This window comes from Epinephelus lanceolatus, chromosome 4 (genome assembly GCF_041903045.1).
Source record: "Epinephelus lanceolatus isolate andai-2023 chromosome 4, ASM4190304v1, whole genome shotgun sequence".
Lineage (NCBI taxonomy): Eukaryota > Metazoa > Chordata > Actinopteri > Perciformes > Serranidae > Epinephelus > Epinephelus lanceolatus.
Genome location: NC_135737.1, coordinates 36,328,263 through 36,351,489, shown reverse-complemented (window position 1 = coordinate 36,351,489; position 23,227 = coordinate 36,328,263). Strand labels below are relative to the sequence as shown.

Sequence of the window (23,227 nt, the reverse complement as noted above, 5' to 3'; positions counted from 1 at the left end):
GTTATAACGAGAGAAGTGTATTGTTTTAACAAGACTTTTTTCTTGTTAGAACAATACAGTTTCATGTTAAAACGTGATAATTTATATTGTAAAAATGTGAAAAGTTTCATGTTGTTTTGGGCCATGTTGATGCCTGTTCATTGCAAAGAGCCAAGTGTCAAATCACAACTGGAGTATATGGGTGCTCCTCCTCCCAAGACCAAATATTGCACTATAATGTGGAACTTTTAATGTCTTAATAATATAAATTATCCTGTTATAACGTGAAAATGTATTGTTATAACGTGAAAAACTTCTTGTTAGAACAATAAACTTTTCACGTTATAACATAATACTGACCCATTTTTTTTTTCCTGGTGTGGCAGCATTACCCTTCCATACAAAAGTATTTCTATGGATAAAAGGTTGCCCAATAAAACCCCAACAACAACATAATTTAGTAATAAAATATAATTTACAGCAGGCTATACTACTAATAATAATAATGATATTAACGATAATAAGTATTATCATTATTATTATTATTATTAGTAGTAGTAGTAGTAGTAGTATGGCCTATCAGCAGTATTATTTTTTAGTTTTTATTATCTTTTTAGGATGTTTGTGGGCAGACATGAAAAAAATGCATCAGGGATTGTCTATATTATTATTGATTTAATTTATTTTATTTAATATTAATAATATTGATCAAAAATAATAATATTAATTATTTAATTTAATATTATTTATTTATTTATTTATTAATGCAATGGGCAAACAGCACTTTAATGAGAGTTATCACAAAAACAGCCAGCTTATTTTCTCAGCAAAAATCAAATCCTCCTTCAAAATAACACATCAGAGGACTGTTGTAAATTTGATGATGATTTCTGTTTTTACATTTCTGGCTATGATAAATGGTGTGATTGTGGCGATTCTTAAAGAAAACATACCTTTCAAATTTGGGGTTCTTTCTTTTCGGGGTTATTTAAAATAAATACAAAATATAACCATTCAAAACTGTATGTCCCTCCCCTGTGCCAAAATAAAAAAAGTCTCTTCCCAGTGCTAATTTTTTTTTGACGTGTCTCCCCCATTTTGCACCATCCACTCCCATCTCATAAGTAATGAGTCCCTGACAGCTAACAGTTTGTTAAACGTGGGTTCAGTTGCCTTCTTTTTAATGATTTTAGTACTCAACAGAGCCCAAGTATGTTTATGACCTGAATATTTATCTCAATATTTACAGGTGTTTCCAGAGATTGGAATAGTTCAGTCAGAATAGTTGTGTTTGTTTTATTTTATTCTATTTCATTGGAGGATGTTAGAGTTTTCAGAATTAATTTTTTTATTAGATATTTTTTCCCTTTATTTTATATATTCCTTTTCTTATCATCTTTTAATTTTTTCTTACACCATATAGAAAATCTAAAAGTTGTTTTAAAATGTTGTTGTAATTATCAAAGGCAATGGAAATGTCTAAAAGGGTTAATTTAATAGTTAATTTTATATATTGTGACAAAATAAAAGCTCAGGTTACCGCCCCTTTTGTCGAGTGTAGCAATGCGCATGCTCAGTGTAGTAGCCGGTTATGGCGGCCGTGTGTGTTTGTCCATGAGGTGGGGGACGCCTGCTATTCTTGCGGTCTGTGACAGAGCGATCCGAGCGAAGCGCTGCCATGGCTGGAGTGTTTGACATTGATTTGGATCAGCCGGAGGAAAATGTCTCCGACGATGAGAATGAGGAGGTACTTTGACGGAAGATGTTGAACGCAACTGCGAGAGTTGTCACAGCAGAAACTCTTCACGCAAAGTAGCTAGCTGTTAGCCTGCTAGCCTGCTAGCCTGCCAGCCACCGCGGGCCTGCTCCTGCAGCCGGAGCTCTCGGGCCTTTTTCACAGCAGGGTTAGCCGAGGCTAATGCTAGCTCGCCGCCGTTAGCATGACAGCGATCATGACAGAGCTGTCACTTGTTGTGTTTTTATTAGACAGGTCATGATAGCTGGTGATGAGCTGCATGCTTTACTAACGCTGTGTCATTTAAAAACCCTCGCTGTCATGTTGGAGTTGTGCAAGCAGAGCCTTACTTGGCCAGAGGTGCTGCAGTGATAAATGTGGCTCGGTGTGCAACAGTTTATTTTGGCAAGACTGTTGCAGAGTGGGGCTGTATGGACTTAAGGCTGATGCCTGTGTGCTCCTGTTCACACTGAACCTGAAATGCAGCAGCATAACACTACTGCAGATTTACACTGTACATATAACTTAAAATAACCTTTAAATTGTACTTGTGATTTATTCAATTATGTGTAATTACTGCTTTATGAAATTGTCACACTACATCACCAACAACCTAGTATTATAGAATAAAATATAATATCACTAATAATAATTTGGGCACACACTTCGATTTTTTCAATGAGATGAAAAAACTTTTGCTTAATACCTTGCATCATGTTGATGTCCATCTAGCACAGCTTGGGCAACTCTTGCATCACATCAGCTCTTGTTTGACAGCGTCACATCACAGTCCCAGGCAGATATTTTGGCTCAAGCTGTACAGTAGGTCAAAATCTAAGTCAGGCTGCAACTAGTGATTATTGATTTCATGAGCAATCAATCTGACGATTTATTTCTTCATTAACTGATTGGTTGTTCGGGCTATAAAGTGGCAGAAATAGCAAAAAAGTGTCCCTCACAGTCTCCTGGATCCAGAGCGACATCTCCATATGTCTTGTTTTCAATGAAAAAAGCAGCATATCCTCAAACTCTAGATGCAGAAACAAGAAAATGACCAATTGAGAAGCTTGGTTTCTCTATTTTATTTCAGCCATTATCCTGTATATAGCTGTTTATTCATAGGTTATAGGAAGGCAAGCATTATAAAATCTTAATTATCACAGTATTTAAACAGACAAAGTGTGTATGCACAAGAAAGAAATGGAAATGCAGACACGTTGTTTTGAGATTATCGAATGAAAAATTACTTTTGTTTATGTTGTTCTTTTCTACTTCTTCCTACCAGGTTCAAATCGGCGACATCATGGACCAGTGCAGTGGATTCGAGTTGTAAGTATTCTTGTGTTTGGGGTTCATGTATAGTTTTTGCAACCCAATCAGTGAGAAACAATTGCACAAGAGCACAGTGCATTAAGTGTGTCTCTGCAGCAACATGGACGACTGCGAGAAGATCGAGATATCGGAGGACAACGTCAACCAGGGGACAGAGAACATCCGACCGGAGTGCTTTGAGCTGCTGCGGGTCCTGGGGAAAGGTGGATATGGAAAGGTACTTGTGGTACCCAAGACGCAGCAAGCCTTGAGAAAGTACACGAAAAAGTACACTTGACATGCACACGCTCCTACAAATGCAAACTGTGGATTATATTCCCACTATAATGTCAAGAACTGAGTTGTACTGACTTTAAATTCTTTGAAGTGTTGATCTGTTTTAAACACGTCAATCATTTTCCCTTCTGTGCAGGTTTTTCAAGTTCGGAAAGTTGTTGGAGCCGCAGCGGGCAAAATATTTGCCATGAAAGTTTTAAAAAAGGTACTTCTTTCTGCTTAATGGCTTCAATTAGAGCAAGCTGCTCTCACTTTGTGTCCTGTGAACGTAACTGCCTGCTTGTTATTACAAATAAACATTATGGTGCTTCTGTCTGCAAATATTGGCTGTCCTTGAAGCCAGTGGTGGGGTAAGATTTCACTGCTAGTTGGTAGAGTGCCATCTGCGCTGCTGCAGTCTTGGCACTTAAAACACTCTGCCTCAGCCCATTAGATTCCGCTGGATGTTCACACTGCTTCTGCTTGATTGGCTAAAATGACCCCCAGTGACACGTTGAAGACCTGCCAGATTTCAACCGGTCGTTTCAATCGTTCAGCTTCAAAGTGGCAGCGCTGCTTTGATAAAGGCTTGTAGTTTTGGGGTAGAGTCCAAGGCCCGTGTTTACAACGCATCCCAGAGTAAGAAATCAGTCCTGACTTGCCCAAAATTCTCGGAGTGACTCACAGGCAGTCCCGCATTTCGGCTGAGGAGTATGCTATCTCAGCTGAGGAAATCCATCATGTCTATCTGGGGTTTCAGGAGAGCTGCAGAACTGTCCTAACCTGTTAGGAGTTCCCAGCGGGTACACAGGACAAATATGCAAATACACTCTGTACAAATACACAATGTCAAAAAAAATACATTTAAAACAAGATTTTTCAAAAACCAGACTAAAGTAAAAATCAGAATTTGTCAAGGATGAAAAGTTAAAATGTTATTGCAGTTTAATAAAAAACAGAAAATATAGCTACAACAGCAATAATGTAGGACTTAACAGCTATGGCTGCTATTGTCCCACTTCAAAACATAATCATATATTAATATGTAAATTGTGTGTAATTTTTATGCCCAGATAAAATAAATATATAGTGTTTTTGTGAGTGAAACTAGCTTGTAATACAAGTGACATAATGCTGTAAAAACTATTTTTCTGTTTAATTCAGCCTGTTTTGAGTGTGTTGATTTTATATATACCCCTGAGAAAATCACTACAAGTCCTACAAGTCATCATTAATTAATCACTGTCATATACCAATCATGTCATGTACTCTTAAATGAGAACTTTGATTCTTTGCTGTGTGTGCAGAAAGGCTCATAAACAACACGAAGATTTGAACCACGGTGACTCTGAGATGCTTAATAAACACGGGCCCAGATTATCCAACAAAAGTAACAGCCCATAGCGCAGTAGAGCAGTTAGTGGATGACAAGTAGTTACTCTTGACAGTTTATCGGTAGCCCAGTAAAGTGAACAAAGCCCCGGTTGGCGAGTGAGAAGGGGCTGAAAATTCATGATTCATGATCAGTCTCAGCAAAAAAGTGAAAGTTTGCAGACTCCTCAGTCCGTCAGCCAGCCTGTGCTGCACCCTTAGACTCAAAGGGGCTCATCACAGCCTCCATCTGCCTGTTGGAGCTCCATCTGTTGTCGTGGTTCTGACGCTCAAAGCTGAGACAACATTGGTGCTGACAGGCAGCTCTTTAGCTTTCTGACAGAAGTGGTTAGCAAACATAAACAACCAGGAGCAGGAGAGAGGAGAGGAAGAGTGCGGGGAGCCAGGGGAACGGAAGGCACTGTACATATAAAACCGCAGGAGCGCCCAGTCTGTTGACATCATTATTCTCCAGTTTCAAAACACAGAGTTCATTGTAAAGCTGTAGTGTTGCATTTCTTTAAGTGAGTGATAATTAAGGACAAGAAGAATGACCTGCATCTGTTAAACTTTATTTATTACTTAAACTAGATCAGCAATAATTAAGAAACGACACTCCTGTATCTCAGTGACATAGTTGCTTTAATTGCTCAGCTCTCAGGTGTTTTAGAGGAATACGTTCACTGTCTCGCTGTTAGTCATCCAGGACAAACAACCAAGCAGCTCATAAGGCAGTAATACACAGCCTGTTGACAGGACAGTTTTGTTGTGTGGTTTCACCGCTGTGTGACTGATGTTGATACACTTCCTCTGAATGGGGGCACCAGGCTATGATTGTCCGCAACGCCAAGGACACAGCCCATACCAAGGCAGAGAGGAACATCCTGGAGGAGGTGAAGCATCCCTTCATAGTTGATCTCATCTACGCCTTCCAGACAGGAGGAAAGCTGTATCTCATCCTGGAGTACCTGAGTGGTCAGTACAGGAACTGCACACACACACACACACACACACACACGCACACACACACACCTGGCACAAACACACACTCTGCAGGAAGATTAAAGCATAGTATGCATATACCCATGTTAACAGCATCAAAATGTGTTCACCTGTGCAGGAGGGGAACTTTTCATGCAGCTGGAGAGGGAGGGCATCTTCATGGAAGACACAGCCTGGTGAGTGTTCATTTTTATATTGACTAGGGATGTACACACATCTAAGCAGACTATCGGTGTCATCTGTCATGAGCAGGGTTCCCACGGTCATGGAAAACCTGGAAAAGTCATGGAATTTTGTGGTTTGGAATGAAATTTATTGTTACAGTAATCTTCTGGGGATAACCTTCTCTCGAATGTAACATAACAGCAAATTTATTTTCTGTAAGTTAGCCATTGACATAACGTAGCCCTAATATGCGTCAACTCAGGGCTGCGCGATAGATTGTTTCAGCATCGATGTTGCGATCCGCAGTACTCACATTAAAGAACGTGCAATGTCAAGTAAGGCAAATCAAACAACTTAGTTGATGCTTGATGCAAATGGTAAACTTGCACGGTTCTCATTTTCCATGACTTTTACCAGCCAAGCCTTCCGCTTTGAGACGCTACGTGTATTTGTGATTTAGTGTGGCAGCGTTTGTTACAGGAAGCGAGACTCTCCTGCATGTGTATGTGTAGAAAAGTACCATAACCAGGCCAGCAAGTGCAGCACACACAGTGAAGTATATGCTTTTCCGAAGTGAAAATTATATTATGGGTCCTTAAAAAGTCATGGAGAAGTTTTGAAATTTTGTCTGAACACAGATTTGATCAACCAGGTTAACTGCAGGTAACTATAGCAAGGCTGCCCACACTTCCTCATCAGTGAAATGAAACTGACCACAAGCACATGGTATATTGGTACTAAATGCATATCAGATCTTTGGATCCTCATTTAGAAATAAAGCACTATTTTTTGGCGTGAAGTTAATGTATTCATTAAAATGTTTTCTTTGTTTCTCTCTGTAGTTTCTACCTGGCAGAGATCTCCATGGCTCTGGGCCACCTGCACCAGAAGGGCATCATCTACAGAGACCTAAAGCCTGAAAATATCATGCTCAACAGCCAAGGTGTGTGTGTGTTGGTATCCATGTGTGCATGTGATGAAAGTAACTCAAACCATCCTGCATTATTTGTCCAAAAAATGTCTCAGATTACCTAGTATCTGACCTTAAAACATTCCAAATGTCGCATAAATAACAGTAAATAAAGGGATTTAACACAGTTGTGTATCTGCCACAAAAATTTGTAAATAAGTGCATCTGAATATGTGATGTTTTTTTTTTTTTTTTTACCAGGCCATGTAAAGCTAACAGACTTCGGGCTGTGTAAAGAGTCGATTCACGACGGCACAGTCACCCACACTTTCTGCGGCACCATCGAATACATGTAAGCTGTGCGCTTTCATTTTCCTCCTCACTCCGTTAATCACACTAGTGCTGTCTCTTTGATGCACTTGCATACAAATATGCTTCCTTGCTCACTCATACACTTGATCTCCGTCATCTTTCACGCTTACTGTTGACTCATTAGCATTAACTCATTAGTAAGATATGTGCACTCACTGTGTTGCAGGGCCCCGGAGATCTTGATGAGAAGTGGACACAACAGAGCAGTGGACTGGTGGAGTCTGGGCGCTCTGATGTACGACATGCTCACAGGGGCGGTCAGTTACAAAACATTCTTACTCACTATTTATAATGGACTGTTCTAAAATATGAAACATAATTTAGGAATGTTTCAATAACTCCTCCTCTCTTTCTCCCTCTGTAGCCACCATTCACTGGTGAAAACCGAAAAAAGACCATTGACAAGATCCTGAAGTGTAAGCTCAGCCTCCCACCCTACCTCACACAAGAAGCAAGAGATCTCCTGAAACGGGTATCTCCTGTTTATTTAAAAACTTTTATCACACACAAGTCTACCCAAATTAAATGTGGAGTTGTGAAAGTATTCGTCTGACATTTGACTGCTGGTTGTACAGTTGCTGAAGAGGAACGCTTCATCGCGGCTGGGAGCAGGAGCAGGAGATGCCACAGAGGTGCAGGTGAGAACAAATATCACCAGATATTTTCATAAGCACATAAAAGGGAGTGTAATGCTTTTTTAATCTGCAACAAGCAGCTAGTTTAAGTTACTAGAAGTACAACTTTGCAAACCCAAAGACCCTGATGTGCACAGTCCATGTCCCAGGACATCCTGACACTAACGCGCACACACTCATGTATTGGAAAAAGCTGTGGTTAGATGAATAGTAGTCTGTTTAAACATTCCCAGACTAAAAGCTATGTTGTTTGTCCCTCTTTTTGTATTTGATATCCCGTAGGCTCATCTCTTCTTTAGACACATCAACTGGGAGGATTTGTTGGCTCGGAAAGTGGAGCCTCCCTTCAAACCTTTCCTGGTGAGTGTCAGAGGAGCAGACCACAAGTAGGTCTGAGTTTTATGGTGGGAAATTTGAGAATGCTAAATGTTGAAATTAGATCTCTGTGAATTCACAACTGAAGCTACTTTAGAAGCTCAAGTCTTTTTTTTTGTGAGATGGATTTTATTTCTGGTTACCTACCCACATTAAACCAACCAAACAAGTTTCGGTAATTGAACCCAGGTCGTCTCTTGTTTCAGACCTAAGTGTTGTTAGTTGACACATCTCCTCGTGTTGCTACACCTCCTCACCTGTGCTTGTCTTCCCGTCTATCTCTGCAGCAATCAGCTGAAGATGTGAGTCAGTTCGACTCGAAGTTCACCAGTCAGACGCCAGTTGACAGCCCGGATGACTCGACCCTCAGTGAGAGTGCCAATCAAGCCTTCCTGGTAACTTCTCTGACTGTGTTACTTTCCCCATCTTGTGTTTGTTCTGTTATTTCTTGATCACAAAAGAAAGAGACTCGCTAGCAGTTCAATTTCATCTGAATTACTTTCCATTTCAGTTTGTAATGATAAAAAAAAGCACCACAGGTTTGCACATAAACGTGTAATTCTTTAATCAGGCTTGTAGTTAATCAGCATTTTCTGAGCATCACAGAGCAGCATGAATAAAAGAAACCAATTGGGAAATATCAGATTTAAAGTCACAACATTGCTAAAGTCCACAGCTCACACTGCTGCGTCAGATGTGACCGTGCACCTGCTGTACGTGCGTTTGTCTCTGACGTCTTTGTTTCCGTAGGGTTTCACATACGTCGCTCCATCTGTCCTGGAAAACATCAAAGAAAGGTTCTCATTTGAGCCAAAGATCCGCTCACCTCGACGGATCATGGGCAGCCCGAGAACACCTCTCAGGTACGTCAGTGTGTCTGCAGCAGGTACGAGCACTGGTTGACTTTTTCACTGGTTAACCTCATGTTCCCACAGTGGGTCTTTAATCTGTCCTCACTTCATTGCACTCAATTCTTGTTGTATATTTTTGATTTAAACATTTCATAATGGACTCGACTCGCAAATTAAACCTTGACTGGGTGCTCCATCCTTAATGTAAATGATAAGAAAGTGAAGACTTTGGAAGCTCTTTAATTTGACTGTTATATATTGCCACATGGAAATTTCGGGCAAGATGCCCTTCTTCAGCTTGTATCCTGGCAGTGTCACAAACAGTATACACAGGTAGGATTAATTATAGGTGACTGCAGCCAGAACAACCAGTACTTCCCAACAGAGGGAGCCACAACCTTTCATAGCGCAGAATCTCAGCACTAAACACATGGAATACCAATATAAAACGTGTTTAACGATCCTGGTTTTTAACTAATTTTGTTTTTCCCTATATAACAAAAATAATACAAATAAATGATTTAAAAATGATTCCAGTTTCCTCCCAAGTAATTTATTTATAAATCCAGCTTGAGTTCTTCTGAGGTCAAACAAAGGAAAACCGGCTGTCCTACAGTATGTTTGTGATAATTACATATGACTAGCTCCACTTGATTAGTCCAACACCAACATTTCACAGTTAATTAAACCCACATCATGAAAATGTTATTGTTTCTGTTGTCATGTCATTAATAATGCTGGGTTTTGGCTTTCTTTATCATGCAGACTAATGGATTAATCACAGATGTCTGCTCTCCTAAAATGTTGTGTCTCAGTTCTGGTCACCAAGGCTGAATTTAGCTCTTGAAGACCAGGAGTATCACAAAATAACAATGGTTGTCATGGTTACAAATTCCTCTCAGTGACATCTGTCCGTTTCCCCGCTCTCCTCTTGTCCTTTCAGCCCAGTCAAGTTCTCAGGGGGGGACTGCTGGGCCCGGAGTCCCCTTCTCCAAGGCGGAGGACCAAGCGTCCTCCAGTCACCTCAGGACCAGGCCATGGAGCTGTCCACCCCAGAGCAGATGGACGTCACAACGAGCTCCGAAGCCTCGGCCCCTCTTCCCATCCGTCAGCCTACCGGGGTCAACCTGGCTCAGATGAAGCAGCAAGCTTATCCCGTCGTGGCCAAACGGCCCGAGCATTTACGTATGAACCTATGACCCACCAACGCCTCTTTAGGAGAGTTTATTTCGTGACTCTTTTTCTTTTTTTTCTTTGATATTTTTTAAGAAACAAAGCAAAAAGATTAAGGATGCTAGAGACAATTCAAATCCAAAATTGCACATCCGCTCACTCCATATACTGTCACAACCTGGAGTTTGTGTGTGGGTCTGGGACTCCAGCGTGCTGCAGTTAAGAGCTACCAACGACATCACCGCCTCACCACTTCTCCTCCGACACCTCAGGTCTCATGACCTTTCTGAACTGGACTAGTAGGACTGGAAACATGAGGAGCGACATGGAAATGATGGGCGATGATGTATCACACAGTATGCAAGCAATTTACTCTAAAATGCAGCCAGTCTACTGTACAAGACGACGTCCAAAGTGCTTTGTGCTATTTGAATGAATGCCAGCAAGGTAATTGCATCCGTTTGGGAGATGTTGACAGTCACTGGCTCAAAATTAAATGATAAAAATTAGGTTTATTATTGAAAAAGATCAAAGAAATGATGGTTGTGAGCAGCGGACAAGCAGGCGTTCTGGTGTTGATGAATATAGCTTTATGTCTTACGATGTTTTACAAAGTGGATGCATTAACTGTGCTATACATCAGTGATGAATCAGAGAGCCGAAATTAAACAAGAAAAAAAAGATGTTGACTTTTTACATTCTTTCAGCATTGGTGTTGTGGATGGCTTATTTGATGTGGGAACCATACATCAATTATCTGCTCTTCAGGCGCACGACACCGTGGGATGTATCACTGGATTATCTGACGCATCACCAGACATAATTGAGCTTGATCACCATGGCCACCCAAAACGTCAAACTGATCTCGGTGCTGCTTTGTTCAACCCCCACTCTGGCCACCCAGGAGACTGCAGGGCCTCAGCGATGACGGGATGTCAGACCCCTAACTGACGCCTGGAGTGAACTCGTACTGGAGACAGTGGCACCAGTTGATCTGGACACCGTCTGCAGCTGTGGGGTTTAATGCTCCAAAAACTCGGGGCAACATTTACAGCCTGTTGCATCAGCGTTCACTTGTTTAGGAGGGAAATTTTAGAAATCCCAAAAAGCAAGGAAAATTATAATAAAATGTAAAAAAATACAGAATGCATCCTGTCTTTTGTGTAATGCTGATTTCAGGGGAAAAAACAGACCTCACAAGTGTGCATATGTCTTTTAATTACATATAAGATTTGTTTAAAATCCAGAACGTCACAGTACCTCACCTTCATCATTAAAACATAGAGCGCTGCTGCTAGCTTATTTAAATTTCTCACGATACCGTCACCCTGTGCTATGCTTCTCCTTTATATGATTGGGGATTTGGACTCATTGTAAACAAAAGTGGTGCAAAGTAAAAAAAAATCAAACTTAAATTAAAAAAAATCAATTGCAGGGTTATGAGGTAACATTGTGATAAATTAAAACAATTTTCTGCAGCTGAATTAACAGTAGTCTACCACCACCTAAAAGCCAGTTTAGCAGATTAAAGTCACTGATCTGAAGTGTTACAAGAACAAATGCACTTGTTGCTGAAATCATCAGTCACACAGTCAATCTGAAAAGAAGAAAAAACAAACAGTGCCCTGTTCATGGCAAAAAGGCTCTCAGGGCATATTACAGTTAAGTGCTGGTACAAATACAAACGAAAGGCCCATTACACATCAAAGCAAGTTCACTAAGTCTGAAATTAAAGGTATACTTTACCCCTTAAACGAACATTTGTATATCAATTAACTCACCCTGTGCGACACTGAATTCATGAAGAAAACCTGAATGCCTCCTGTGAACGAAGAATCCAAAAACTGAGAAAATTATGAATTAATTTAAGTCATAGGGGCTGCTACATCAACACATCTGACGCATACTAACACAACCTACCGATGGAGGCAGTGGTAGACCAGCAGCTCCCATGTTCAGTGAGGTAAAATTACTGTTTTGTCAATGGAGTCTGGCTTTAGGAGAGAATAGATACATTTACGTGTACTTAACTTCCCCGTTAGAAAGGGCTGTCTGTGTGGAAAGTACTGAGCATATGACTGGATAAATGAGACTTGGGATTATACTGCACGGGTTTTAAGAGAGTTTGTGAAGGGATGTTTTGAACTGCACGCCCCTGTGACTTCAATTCAACAAGAATTTTCTGTTTTTGGATTCTTCGTTCACCGTGGAGGCATGCAAGAAAACATTTTTTTCACAAATTCAACGTAACACAAGTTGAGTAATTGATATACAACCAGTCATTTGAGTGGTGAGGTATTTCTTTAATGTACAGTATAATGGACTTATGTGCATTTCAGACGAGTCACTGGCCAAAACTTATTAAAAAAAAACAGCTGCTACCGTAGTGATCTAAAAATGACCTCTGATTGACCTTCATGTGGTTCACAAAGTCAGCATAAGAAAGCAGAAACTGTGCAGCACGATTTAAAAAATTAGGCTCTCTTATTCTTACATGAACCCTGATTGTTTACTTCAACATTTACATTTGAATTATCAATGCTGACTTAAGAGAAAATACTGTAACATTCAGTTTTATGTACAATATGCAGAACATAAACAGCTTATCAAGTTTCTCTTCAAGGCTGCTGGTCTGGGATCCTTAATCATTTTTGGAGGGTGATAAATTTACTGTATGTATTTACTTACATACTTTTCAGGCTGGTGTTAACGTCCCACTCAGATGGGATCTGCTGAGAGATCCTCTACGCTGCAAAACGGATATTAAAAAGTCCTAATCAGGAGTCCTGTTGTAATGTGTTGCAGTAATAGTTAGTATACAGCATAATGGCCTTTTACATACAGTGTCTCAATATGATGCGTCTATAAAAATGGAAAATGCTGCGGGACTCACTAAGGCATGGCTGCAAATAACAAATATACATATAGATTTTAAATATTTCCTCTTGCAACGTAAAAATACCTCAGCAGAAATCACTAACCAGTCCAAACAGTTCAAAGCTGCACTGCCCAATATTGCTATTTAAGATTTGAATTGGTCCTATCATGGAGAAAACTGATCAGATGTAAGGAAAGTCTGGAAAAATAAAAGATAAAACATTTAATATTTTTGACATAGTTCATTTAAGCATTGATGATATTGATAATAATAAAATAGGTCATAAGGAATGTGTTTTCAGTGTCATGTTTTAGAGACTGTAAAAAAAGAAATAATGAAATGAATGTAATCAGTACTGAAAGAATAAAAGCAGTCCTGTTTGTATAATCTACCAAACTACAGTAAAACAGAAAACTCATCAATTTAACAACTTCATCTTCAAATGACTGTAAATGTCCCTGCCTTTATTATTTACCTCAAACAAGTTGGCGCTGAACAAAATTGAAACTCTAAACAAGGCACAAATCACTTCAGAGGAAACGTAATTAAATAATTATTTAAAAAAAGAAACATTGGTTCAGGTCTTAGTCAAACAGCAATGACAGATAGTGTTCACACTGGGTTGAACTTACTTTGAATAACCAGCATCAAGACACTTCAGACAGTTCATGAAAAAAAGGAAATCATATCCACGAGTTTATACAGTTAGGTCGGAGGAGTGTGTGTGTATGTTTTGCTTGTCATGTCCCTTTAGTATCCTTAGAATATAGACTAAATTGTGACTGAACGTGAAGGTAAATCAGTCTGAAGTGCTGAGTTTACTGATGATTTTTTCCGTGAGAGGCTCAAATTTCAAGAAGTTGTTTTTTACGCAGAAACTGCAAAGAACTTAACAGATGAACTCAACAAACTGGTTATCCAAGCAGGTTAAAACCAACCCAGAAAGATATTTGAACACTCTTTTACCCAGCTCTCATTTGGTTAGGCTGTTTGGAGCAGCAGAATGTGGTTTCAACATCAAAAACAAAAATATTCATAGCTAGTCTGACCGGTTGTTTCAGTTTTCAGGTTGTTGACAGTTAGCGTGAGAAACGGTGATAATGATTTTACCCCCAGAGAGACAATGTTGTCTTTCATCAGACTGATGTGCTTCAAGGAGACAGAGGTGTGAGAGTGTTTTCTGAATGCAGCAGCTACAGCAGGACCAGAGGGACTAAACCAGACGAACAAGAATGGAATAACATTGTGCCCACCATTCGGGGTATGCAAAGAGTCTGTGGTACTGATGGTGGAGCGGCATCACTGATTAGCTCTGCACCTCCATGCGGCAGGGCTCTGTTCCTGCAGCTGCCGCATCCTCTTCCCTAACCACAACCACCAGGCTAAACCAATCACAACACACACCACTGACTCCACGTAGTAGCCGTCCAGTGTGGTCACACAAGCACCGCCCTCCTTGACGCACAGCTGGAAGATGAAAACAGAAACAAAGGAAATAGTTAATCAAGGTGAGGTGAAGACATACACCACAGTAGTGCAGACTCTGTCCTGATGCTTACTCACCCCTGCCTCCTCTGGAGAGCCGCAGCTCTGCCCAACAGCACCCTCACACTCCTTAGAGGTCAGTGGATCCACCATCCACAGAGCCACAGTGGAGGGCCAGTTTCCCCCGAGGTTGGTAACGGTGTTCAGCAGGGTCATGTAGGTCCCGCCGATGAGAGGGTCGCTCACTTTGGCATGGAAGGCCATGCAGGCCACGTACATACTGTACAACGCCACCTGGGGTAGCAATATGGGAAATATATGTTAGAGCAGATCAACTCTCAAACTTCTTAAGACGCTTAAAGACTTTGTTGTTATTACATCAATTTTATTTATTTAATCTATGTACCGATCCCTGCAGAAATCCAAGGTCCAGATAATAGTATCTAATCAATTACCCTTAACCATTAACCTTAAGATTTTTTAGGTTTCACACAGAAAAAAGGCTATGGACGGCAGGTGGAGGAGATAACAAAGAGCGGCAGTTAGACTGAAGGACATCACTTTCCCTTTCACTAATCCTTGTAAAAACAAGATAGCAGCCATCTCTGCCAAGTCAGTCTGCAGCCGATCCGACACAAAAGTAGACAAGGTCCAAAACGTGATTATATTTAATGGTTGAAACTTGTTAATTTATTATTAATAACATTTCTAGTTTGATATGCCATACAAATGGCACCAATTTTTGCAACAGTAACAAGACACTATTAATTTGAAAGTACTTGTTTGCAGACATTGGGAATTTTTTATCAGCTCGTTGAAGAACATTGGGACTTTATTATTGTCTCCTTTGAGGACATTAGGGCTTTATTGTTGTCTTGTTTGAGGATTTACTTATTTATTTACTTATTATCGTTGATAATGTTTCATTTTTTTATACTTATCATGTCCTACCAATCTCAAATAGCTTGGAAAAACTGAAAATGTCTCAGGTGACAACCAAAAACTACATCTCTGTTAAAATCGTTTTCATATTTAATTAAAAGACAAATTAACAGAGATTAAAACATTACTTCCCTCACTCAAATATGCCAGAAACGTGAAGAAGAAGAAAAAGAGAGAAAGGGGATAAATATTTCCCTGTCACTGATTTTCTTCTGTTACACAGTGACATCTGGGGGCACAAACAGGAAATGACACAAGGTTGACAGGAAGTACAGGGGCTTTATTTTAAAGGAATACTTCACTCACAAAACAATAATTTGTGTATCATTTCACTCCATGTCATGTTAAATTTGTGAAGAAAACTTGTATTTTTCTTAAATGCCTCCATGGTGAACAAAGAATCATACAAGTAGCACCCCTGGGCCAAGTGTGTGTGTTTGACCTTTGCCCGTGTATTTTCACTGAGCTGAGTTCAAATGCACGTGCATGTCCCGTTGCATTACTCATCAGTGCATGAAACTGTCTAGGCAGAAGTGCTTTAAATAGTAAGGTTTTGTGGTAAATGCACGTGTTTGGGGAGTCCTTTTTGGCCACACACTGAATTACTTATAAGCTGAAACTGGGATTTTTATTTTGGAAATAGGAACCGCTTCTCTCTCTTGGTCTCTGCAAGATTCTTAACTGTGCTTGATTATGGGTATGTATTATCTCGTATGCTTGGGTTGGGTGGCCTTTTTCATTGGCATTCTCTTGTTTATAAGATATAATGTTTAGCAAGCTAGCACGCTAACATTTGCTAATTAGCACTACACTACGAAGTCCAGCTGAGGCTGATGGAAATGTCATTAGTTCTGCAGGTATTGGGTCATAAACCAGGAACTTTAAAATTGCCTCTTCTGCTCAATCTAGTCATTTTAGCTGATATCAGTCAATCAGTGTCCATTACCCATCCTACGAGCACACTTGGACATACTGGATATAATGTGCAGGGGGTCAATAGGCCTTTCTTAGGAGCAGTCTGTCATGATCTACATGTCGCCTGTCACCGGGAGAAACTATGATAAAGGCTGAGTTAGAAGCAGAAAAGAGGAGAAAAGCAAGATATTAAAAAGAGTAGCAGAAATACAAACCTGATGCAATGCGTAGCTAAGAAGCACAATGGCGTAATAGTAAACAGGGAATCCTCCTTCTTGTTTTACACTGGGGGTCCACCACACCAGAAAAGCGTACTCCAGCCCTATTAGCAACCTGCAACCACACAATCACAACATTCTGTTAGCTTTTAGTTTCTTGAATGTGTGTACGCATGGGTTTGTGTGCCTATGTGTGTGTTTTTACCTAAAAGGGAAGGCCTTGTAGAAGACATCCAGAGGTCTGGGTCCTGCTGTGTATTTACTGATGATCACAGGTAGTAGGATCTGCAGAGGCACCATGGGCACTGCCAGCAATGCCAGCTGCTCCTTGGGAACTCCAGCCTCCACCAGCTTCAGGCCTGTCACTGCGTCTGCTGCAGAGAAGCCAATCTAAAAAAAAAAAACAAAAAAAACAAAGAGAGGAGACTTGAGGAATCTTTCATCCACAACACATGACCATGTTAAGCAAACATGCAAAAGCAACACTTTCCAGGTTATATTTCAAAGATAAAGTAAATATTTATCAAGTACTTTCGCAGTGAGAAGCAGGATACAAAAGGTGAAAACTGTGGGCATCTTGATGATAGAGAACAGCAGCTTGTAGGTTTCCGTGACACCCTGCGTCTCCTCATGGACTCTCCTCTTTCCTTTGCCAGGCTCATTCTCCCTTTTAATAATGGCTACCAATGTTGTGGAAATGAGGAACACCCCTCCCCAAAACAACAAGAAGTCTGCCGCAGAGGAACAGAAGACAATGGAAAATACATTTTATTAAACCAAAATTACTGTTCTGTTGTTAAGTATCACAATGGTTACAATCTTCTTTAGTTTAATTATTGGGTCAGGGATAAAAAAATACCTGACAAGGTGACAATGCCCGTGTCCTTAGGCTCTGCTCTGAGGTATTTGTTGCAGAAGTTTGCAGACTCCAGAGCCAGAAAGAGCACATTCCCCAGGAAGTATCCTGCTGTCTGGCCCACAGAGTTGCATGTAGAAGCATAGCCCACATTCTCTCTGGATAACATAGTGAGGGCCCAGCCGTCCACAGCTATGTCCTTGGGGGCAAAGAAGGTACAGTCATTGGGGGATGGGGGAGAAACTGTCTACTCCACTGTATTTCTCTTCCTGAATGTGTGCTTGTGTTACAGTGTTCATGATTGTAGCACCACATGTGACGTTTCGGGCACCAGCCCTCCATCAGATGTCTGATGCCTGAAACGTCACATGTGGTGCTATGATTAAAAATTCCAAAAGGTGCAGTTTTTGGCGTGTGGACTATTTACAGGGTGTATGATTGCCTACCTGTGTGGCTGCCAGGAAGGCAAGCATAAAGAAGACTGCTGTGAGTGTTACCACTTGGGGTCCGCCCTCACTCTGTAGGAGTGAATCAACCGTGAAAGAAAGGTAGAGCATGAAGAGGCCGAGCAGGTACTGTGTGGGCACCAGCCACGACTTTCTGCAAAATCAGGTCGCAGGTATAAAAATACATACAGTGTAGGGAAAAAAGGGGGATCAGAACATCAACATAAAAAGTATACATGTATCCTCCTTACCTTCTACCAAACCTGCTGAAGTAGAGAGCGTCCACCAGTGGCGCCCACAGCAGCTTGAGACTAAACGGCCAGAAGACAAAGCTGAAGAAGGCTTGGTCTTTATAGCTGACGCTCTTACTCTGTAAGATCAGAGGGATGCTACCAGCCAGTCCCAGAGGAATCCCCTGCAGCACGTACAGGAACAGAAGAAGCGACACGTTCGCCAACTCGCCACGAATCCCGGGCCGGCCTTTGTGCCTCCTGTCCTCAGAGTCTGACCCTCTGATAAGACCCTCTGCTTCGTCTTCCACATCTGGTTCAGAGCTTGCCTCATCCCTGTCCACGTCCCTCATGTTCTCAGGTGGGAGAGAGGCACCTGCCATCTTCCTCTGCCGCCCGTTCTTGAGTGTCATAAATTCGGAGTGCTCCATGGTGGAGCAGTGGGCATCAAACCAGCTGTGCCCTCAGCAAATCTACAGAAAAAGATGAGGGAGAGAAACAATGACTGCAAGTCTCTGAAGCTACCATGAATCATAAATTGAAACCCATTGAGATTAAATTTTTTGTTTTTTGGAAGGCATTGCCATAATGGCAACAGTACAGAAAGTTACAAACAATTACTGCTCATAGCAAGAATAAAGATAAAATACACAGATGGAACAAAGTAAAACACAATATTGACTGAATAGACACAAGCTGTGAAATGTTAAAAAAAACCAAACAATTGATCAAACAAGCGCTAAACCGACTGAGTACAGTGATGGTTAGCACACTCCTATAACATGTACAGTATATGCAAATGGCACATGCGAGCCCAGGAAGTAAACCATTGTAAAAAAAAAAAAAAAAAAAAGTTAAACAGTTAAACAATCAGTTATTATTAAGGTGAAGGTGACACTTCCAGAGGCTTTAAAGGAGATCCAGAATTGTGTTGAATTAATAAAACTTTGTAGTTCATACTGTGTAATGATTTAGTCCAAACAAAAAAGACAAACTGACCATCCACAATGTTAAATAAGTCATTAACTAATGTCCACACTCATTGCTTGGCTCACTGACACCCTCAGTCTCTGCCAGAAAGCAATTAAAGCCAATTATGGAGCAGTTAAATCAATTAATACGTTAGCGGCTGTTGTCACCTTGAAATCGCCAGGTGATACGTTAGCCTAAAAGTAAAAGACAACATACAGTTAAACGCTAAAATAAACATTTTTTTCCCAGTAATTAATCAAAGCGAATATAAAGACATACAAAGGACATGCATTACGTGAAAAAAAGAAAGTGAACTCACACAAGCAGTGGATGATTTCATGCATACCTGGTGATGATGACAGCATGCCAAATCAGAGAAACTGAACACAAACGGCTAAATTACAGAAACAATCAAACGGAAGTCGGTTTCTAGTCTATGTTTATTAAACCGCTTATTTGTGGCATCTTAATAAAGGTAAGAAACATGAGAAAACTACTACCGTTTGACTTAAAAGAGGTTACATCGGTGAACATCAAAACAGAAGAACCAGGAAGAGCGGCGTGTGCATCATCTAAATGTGTCCGGAACCTACAGCTGACGTGTCAAAGCCCAAAGGGAAAGAGTTCCGCTTCAGCTTTACTGCAAACTCGGGGGGAAAGAAACTCAATAAATTAAGCTCAAATCATAAAATTCGACACCTAAATCACTTTTTAAGATAACTCAAGTGTCGTCACGACAATATTGGGCTGCTAAGATGTGGTCCTCACGAACGCGCATGCGCCTGATTTACGCACCTAGACTCTTGACTGGTAATGATCCGTTGGGGCCTGATTAGCAGAGGTTATATCCTCACGGGTTGGTAATATCACACCATTAATTACATCACGTACACTAAAAGCCCAATTATCAGGTACAATTAAAGTATAAATATCAGAGTCGTGAAACTTTTAAGACACTGCATTCCTCCATTGGCATGTTACATTCACATATTACAAAGCTATACCAACCAGTGAACAAGAGACCTTTACGTTTCATAATCATCATCAAATATTACAGATAGACAGACAGGCAAATAATTAGATCTATTTGCAAGTATCTTTAGTTGAAATGTACTATAATGAACCTTGTTGTATATAAATTAGGGGGTAGGGACTTGGCCTGGGAATCTGTATGTAGCATGGGCTGGTAGCTGGAGAAGCACCAGTCTGCCTCCTGGGCAGTGTCGATGTGCCCTTGAGCAAGTCACCAAGCCCCCCAACTTCTCGTGGTGCTTGTCCAAGGCAGCTCCCTCACCCTGACACCTCTCCATTTATGTGTGTATAGGGCCTGTTGGTGCATGTGTGTGTATTCCAGGCCTGTGTGTATACAACAACAGAGTGATAAAGATAGATAGATAGATAGATAGATAGATTGATCACTGTACTAGATTATGACACTTTATGATAGGACTGGACAATATTAAAGGTCCAGTGTGTTGGATTTATTTATGTTTTCTTCGGTGTAAGTGAGTTTAAATCGCCTGGTCATTTTGTTTTAGACAGGAAGAGACCTCTGCAACTAATCTGACTCCTGGTAAAAACCTCCTGAACAATTAACATTGAAGGAATCCTAACCGGGAGACATTTCAGCTCGTCCTCACTGCTAGATACCACTAAATTCTACACATTGTTCTTTTAGTCCATTCATCGAGAAGTGTGAGGCCCAGAGCATTTAAGTGGGAAATGTAATTCAGTTTTTCTGTATTTATACAATCATTTTATTTAAAGTCAAACACTTTGCCTTGGGGATTTTTATTAGCCTATCATGAGTAGTTATACACAGTTTTGTTGTCTGAATAAACACAGAGAAACCCCTTTACTCGGACTGGTATCAGATATCTGAGATTGCCAGCTAAAAATGACATGCAGTCAGATTTCATGGAGACGTCAAAATCCATGTAACTGAGGATTTTTCATCCCTAAATAGAAATTATTGTCTATGTATTAATACTGGAATAAGACCTTTTGATGAAAGTGATGTTAATAATGTATTGTCTTGTAATAAGCAGCACATTTATATTGTCATGGATATCATTCCCCCTTAAATTTTGATGCAGAGGCACTAAAGAGTGACCTGTGACTTCCAGGTGTTAGTTTGTTAATCTGAGGATACAAATTAAAGTGTGCAATAAAAATACTGTGAAATAAAAATGTAGGAAGAAATGGACACCCTGCAATCGTTAAACAGAAACCGCACTGCAACAGTCTCCTCCATCAAATGATCTTTTGGTAACGGTCATGATACACCCATTACACCACATTTGAGTTTGAGGTAATGAACAACAGCATGCTCTGCCTTGTGGCTGCTGTGAGTGCACGTGAAGCTGCTTATCCCAACAGATGGCATGTGACAAGACACAGGCATATGGGTGGAGCAGCATGATAACAGGAGCACTGTGAAGCTTAAGTTTTAACCATGTGAAAGGGTGTTAGTCTACCTTAAAGTGTCCTTAATACAGGAAAATAATTTCACTTTATATCAGGACAGCGTGTATCAACCACGGACAAAAACAGAGGCTTTGCTCCTATCATTCTAGCAGCTGTTCATGTTTAAAGTTTGTTATATTTAATTGTTTTCACCAACTGGGCAAACTGGGTGTCTGCTTTGGGCCCCTAAAGGCCCCACAGTTATTATGTCTCTGTTGGTTTGTGGTAATCTAATCTTGTTTGTGAATATGCACCAATAAGAGCACAATATCAGCCACTCTTTACGGGCCTGCATTATCATGTGCCGTATACCTGTCTTGTAGAGAAAATCTGTATCAAAATATACATGGTGCATGATAATCCTACAATAAATATCCAATTACAAAGGGTCAACAGACCAGTTCTGCCCTGTAGTTCTTGCTGGGTTAATCCAACTATGGTTAAATCTGTTTTAGTGAAGGGGAGGTACTGTTGCTATGGTTATGTTAATGTTCTTCAAGCACTGGTATGGCATAGTGGTTAGAGTTTAACTAGTTTTAACAGACACCTACTGGCCAATAGGGAATGACTATTTTCATTGTCTGGCCATTGTCTGTGTTGTAAAGTGTCTTTCATTACATTTTCCACAGGATGGCGCTGATATCATTAAATCTGAGTATCTGATCTGAGTGTTTCTCAACTTCTGGTTAGCTGCCTTAAAATGTTTTAACATCCCATAACAGGCGTGTTTCATGAGTGTTGCTTTTAAACACCTTTTTTTTTTCAAGTTCAACACCAACTACAGGATGGATGTCCATACATATGCATAAAGTACGAGCACACAAATGTTGTTTGTCCGACCCATTATGAACAAGTATCTATACATACATGCACTTTAGGCCATTCTCCATAAATAGGACATGAATGGTTGCCGTGTTTTATCAAAGACTACAGAGCTGAGGGAAACACTGTATCTGACTCTCTCCATGTGTAATAAGTTAATGATTTCTGCCAACCAGGTCTTAAAAGAAGGCACATCCTCAGTTTTCCAAAGACCTAAAATATTCCCTTTTGCCGCAACCATGCCATATTGCATTGTCTTTTGTTGCAAGTGGGACAGAGCTCATATATGTCAGGTTCCACCCAGAATGGCAGTGCGTGGGTCTGGTGTAATATCACAGTTGTATACTGTTTTTAACCTCTTAACCTGTGAATCATGTGAGCAACTCCTCAGAATTATCGTGTGATCTGCAAGAACGGTGGTTCCTAAACCTTCTCTGTCAACCTCCATCTGAAAAGTTGGAAGGATTAAGAGTCAAACTGGTATAGCCTTGCTGGTACTAGAGCAATCTTGTTTCTTTATCGTTCATGAATGAATGACAACTGCATGCTTAAATTTTTCAGAGCAGGGAATGCAAAGTTTGGACTACTGTCATTAATGGTGTCTCATCTGTTCCAGCTATTATTGAAATGCTGTGCTACAATTAATAATGTATTTAGTTGCACCTGTGAGTTACCAGTCTAAATACCTGCTGTGAAACACACCTATTCAACATGTATAGTTGTATATACACATTTTACACTGGTTATATTTGCCACCCTCAAGTTGAAAACCACTGCCTTGAGCCTTCTGAAAGCTAATTTATTTAAGAAACTATGGGAGTTTTTTATTAATCTATCTTTTA

The 23,227-nt window shown here is 40.4% G+C and overlaps 2 protein-coding genes across 8 annotated transcripts; one reads left to right on the top strand and one right to left on the bottom strand.

Moving 5' to 3' along the window:
• Positions 1–1,550: 1,550 nt before the first annotated feature.
• Positions 1,551–10,681, top strand: rps6kb1b (ribosomal protein S6 kinase b, polypeptide 1b). 2 transcript variants are annotated; one of them, XM_033631015.2, is made up of 15 exons: positions 1,551–1,726; positions 3,000–3,043; positions 3,143–3,263; positions 3,459–3,527; positions 5,500–5,647; positions 5,793–5,850; positions 6,682–6,782; positions 7,011–7,101; positions 7,288–7,378; positions 7,486–7,593; positions 7,697–7,759; positions 8,039–8,116; positions 8,419–8,526; positions 8,882–8,994; positions 9,926–10,681. In XM_033631015.2, the coding sequence occupies exons 1-15, from the start codon at positions 1,658–1,660 to the stop codon at positions 10,179–10,181; spliced, it is 1,518 nt and encodes a 505-aa protein (XP_033486906.1). In that variant the 5' UTR covers positions 1,551–1,657; the 3' UTR covers positions 10,182–10,681. The 2 variants fall into 2 exon arrangements, with proteins under 2 accessions (XP_033486906.1, XP_078023306.1); XM_078167180.1 differs by lacking the exons at positions 1,551–1,726; positions 3,000–3,043 and having other exon boundaries at positions 3,233–3,313.
• Positions 10,682–11,356: 675 nt separating this feature from the next.
• Positions 11,357–19,716, bottom strand: slc33a1 (solute carrier family 33 member 1). Of its 6 annotated transcripts, none has more exons than XM_033631010.2 (10): positions 19,417–19,687; positions 19,265–19,291; positions 18,147–18,598; positions 17,896–18,049; positions 17,453–17,648; positions 17,125–17,324; positions 16,799–16,983; positions 16,591–16,708; positions 14,597–14,812; positions 11,357–14,500 (listed from the first exon to the last, which is right to left on the bottom strand). In XM_033631010.2, exons 3-10 carry the CDS (start codon positions 18,554–18,556, stop codon positions 14,333–14,335), a joined length of 1,647 nt encoding a protein of 548 aa, XP_033486901.1. In that variant the 5' UTR covers positions 18,557–18,598; positions 19,265–19,291; positions 19,417–19,687; the 3' UTR covers positions 11,357–14,332. The 6 variants fall into 6 exon arrangements, with proteins under 6 accessions (XP_033486901.1, XP_033486902.1, XP_033486905.1 ...); XM_033631011.2 differs by having other exon boundaries at positions 19,444–19,687; XM_033631014.2 differs by having other exon boundaries at positions 19,598–19,675.
• Positions 19,717–23,227: the final 3,511 nt, after the last annotated feature.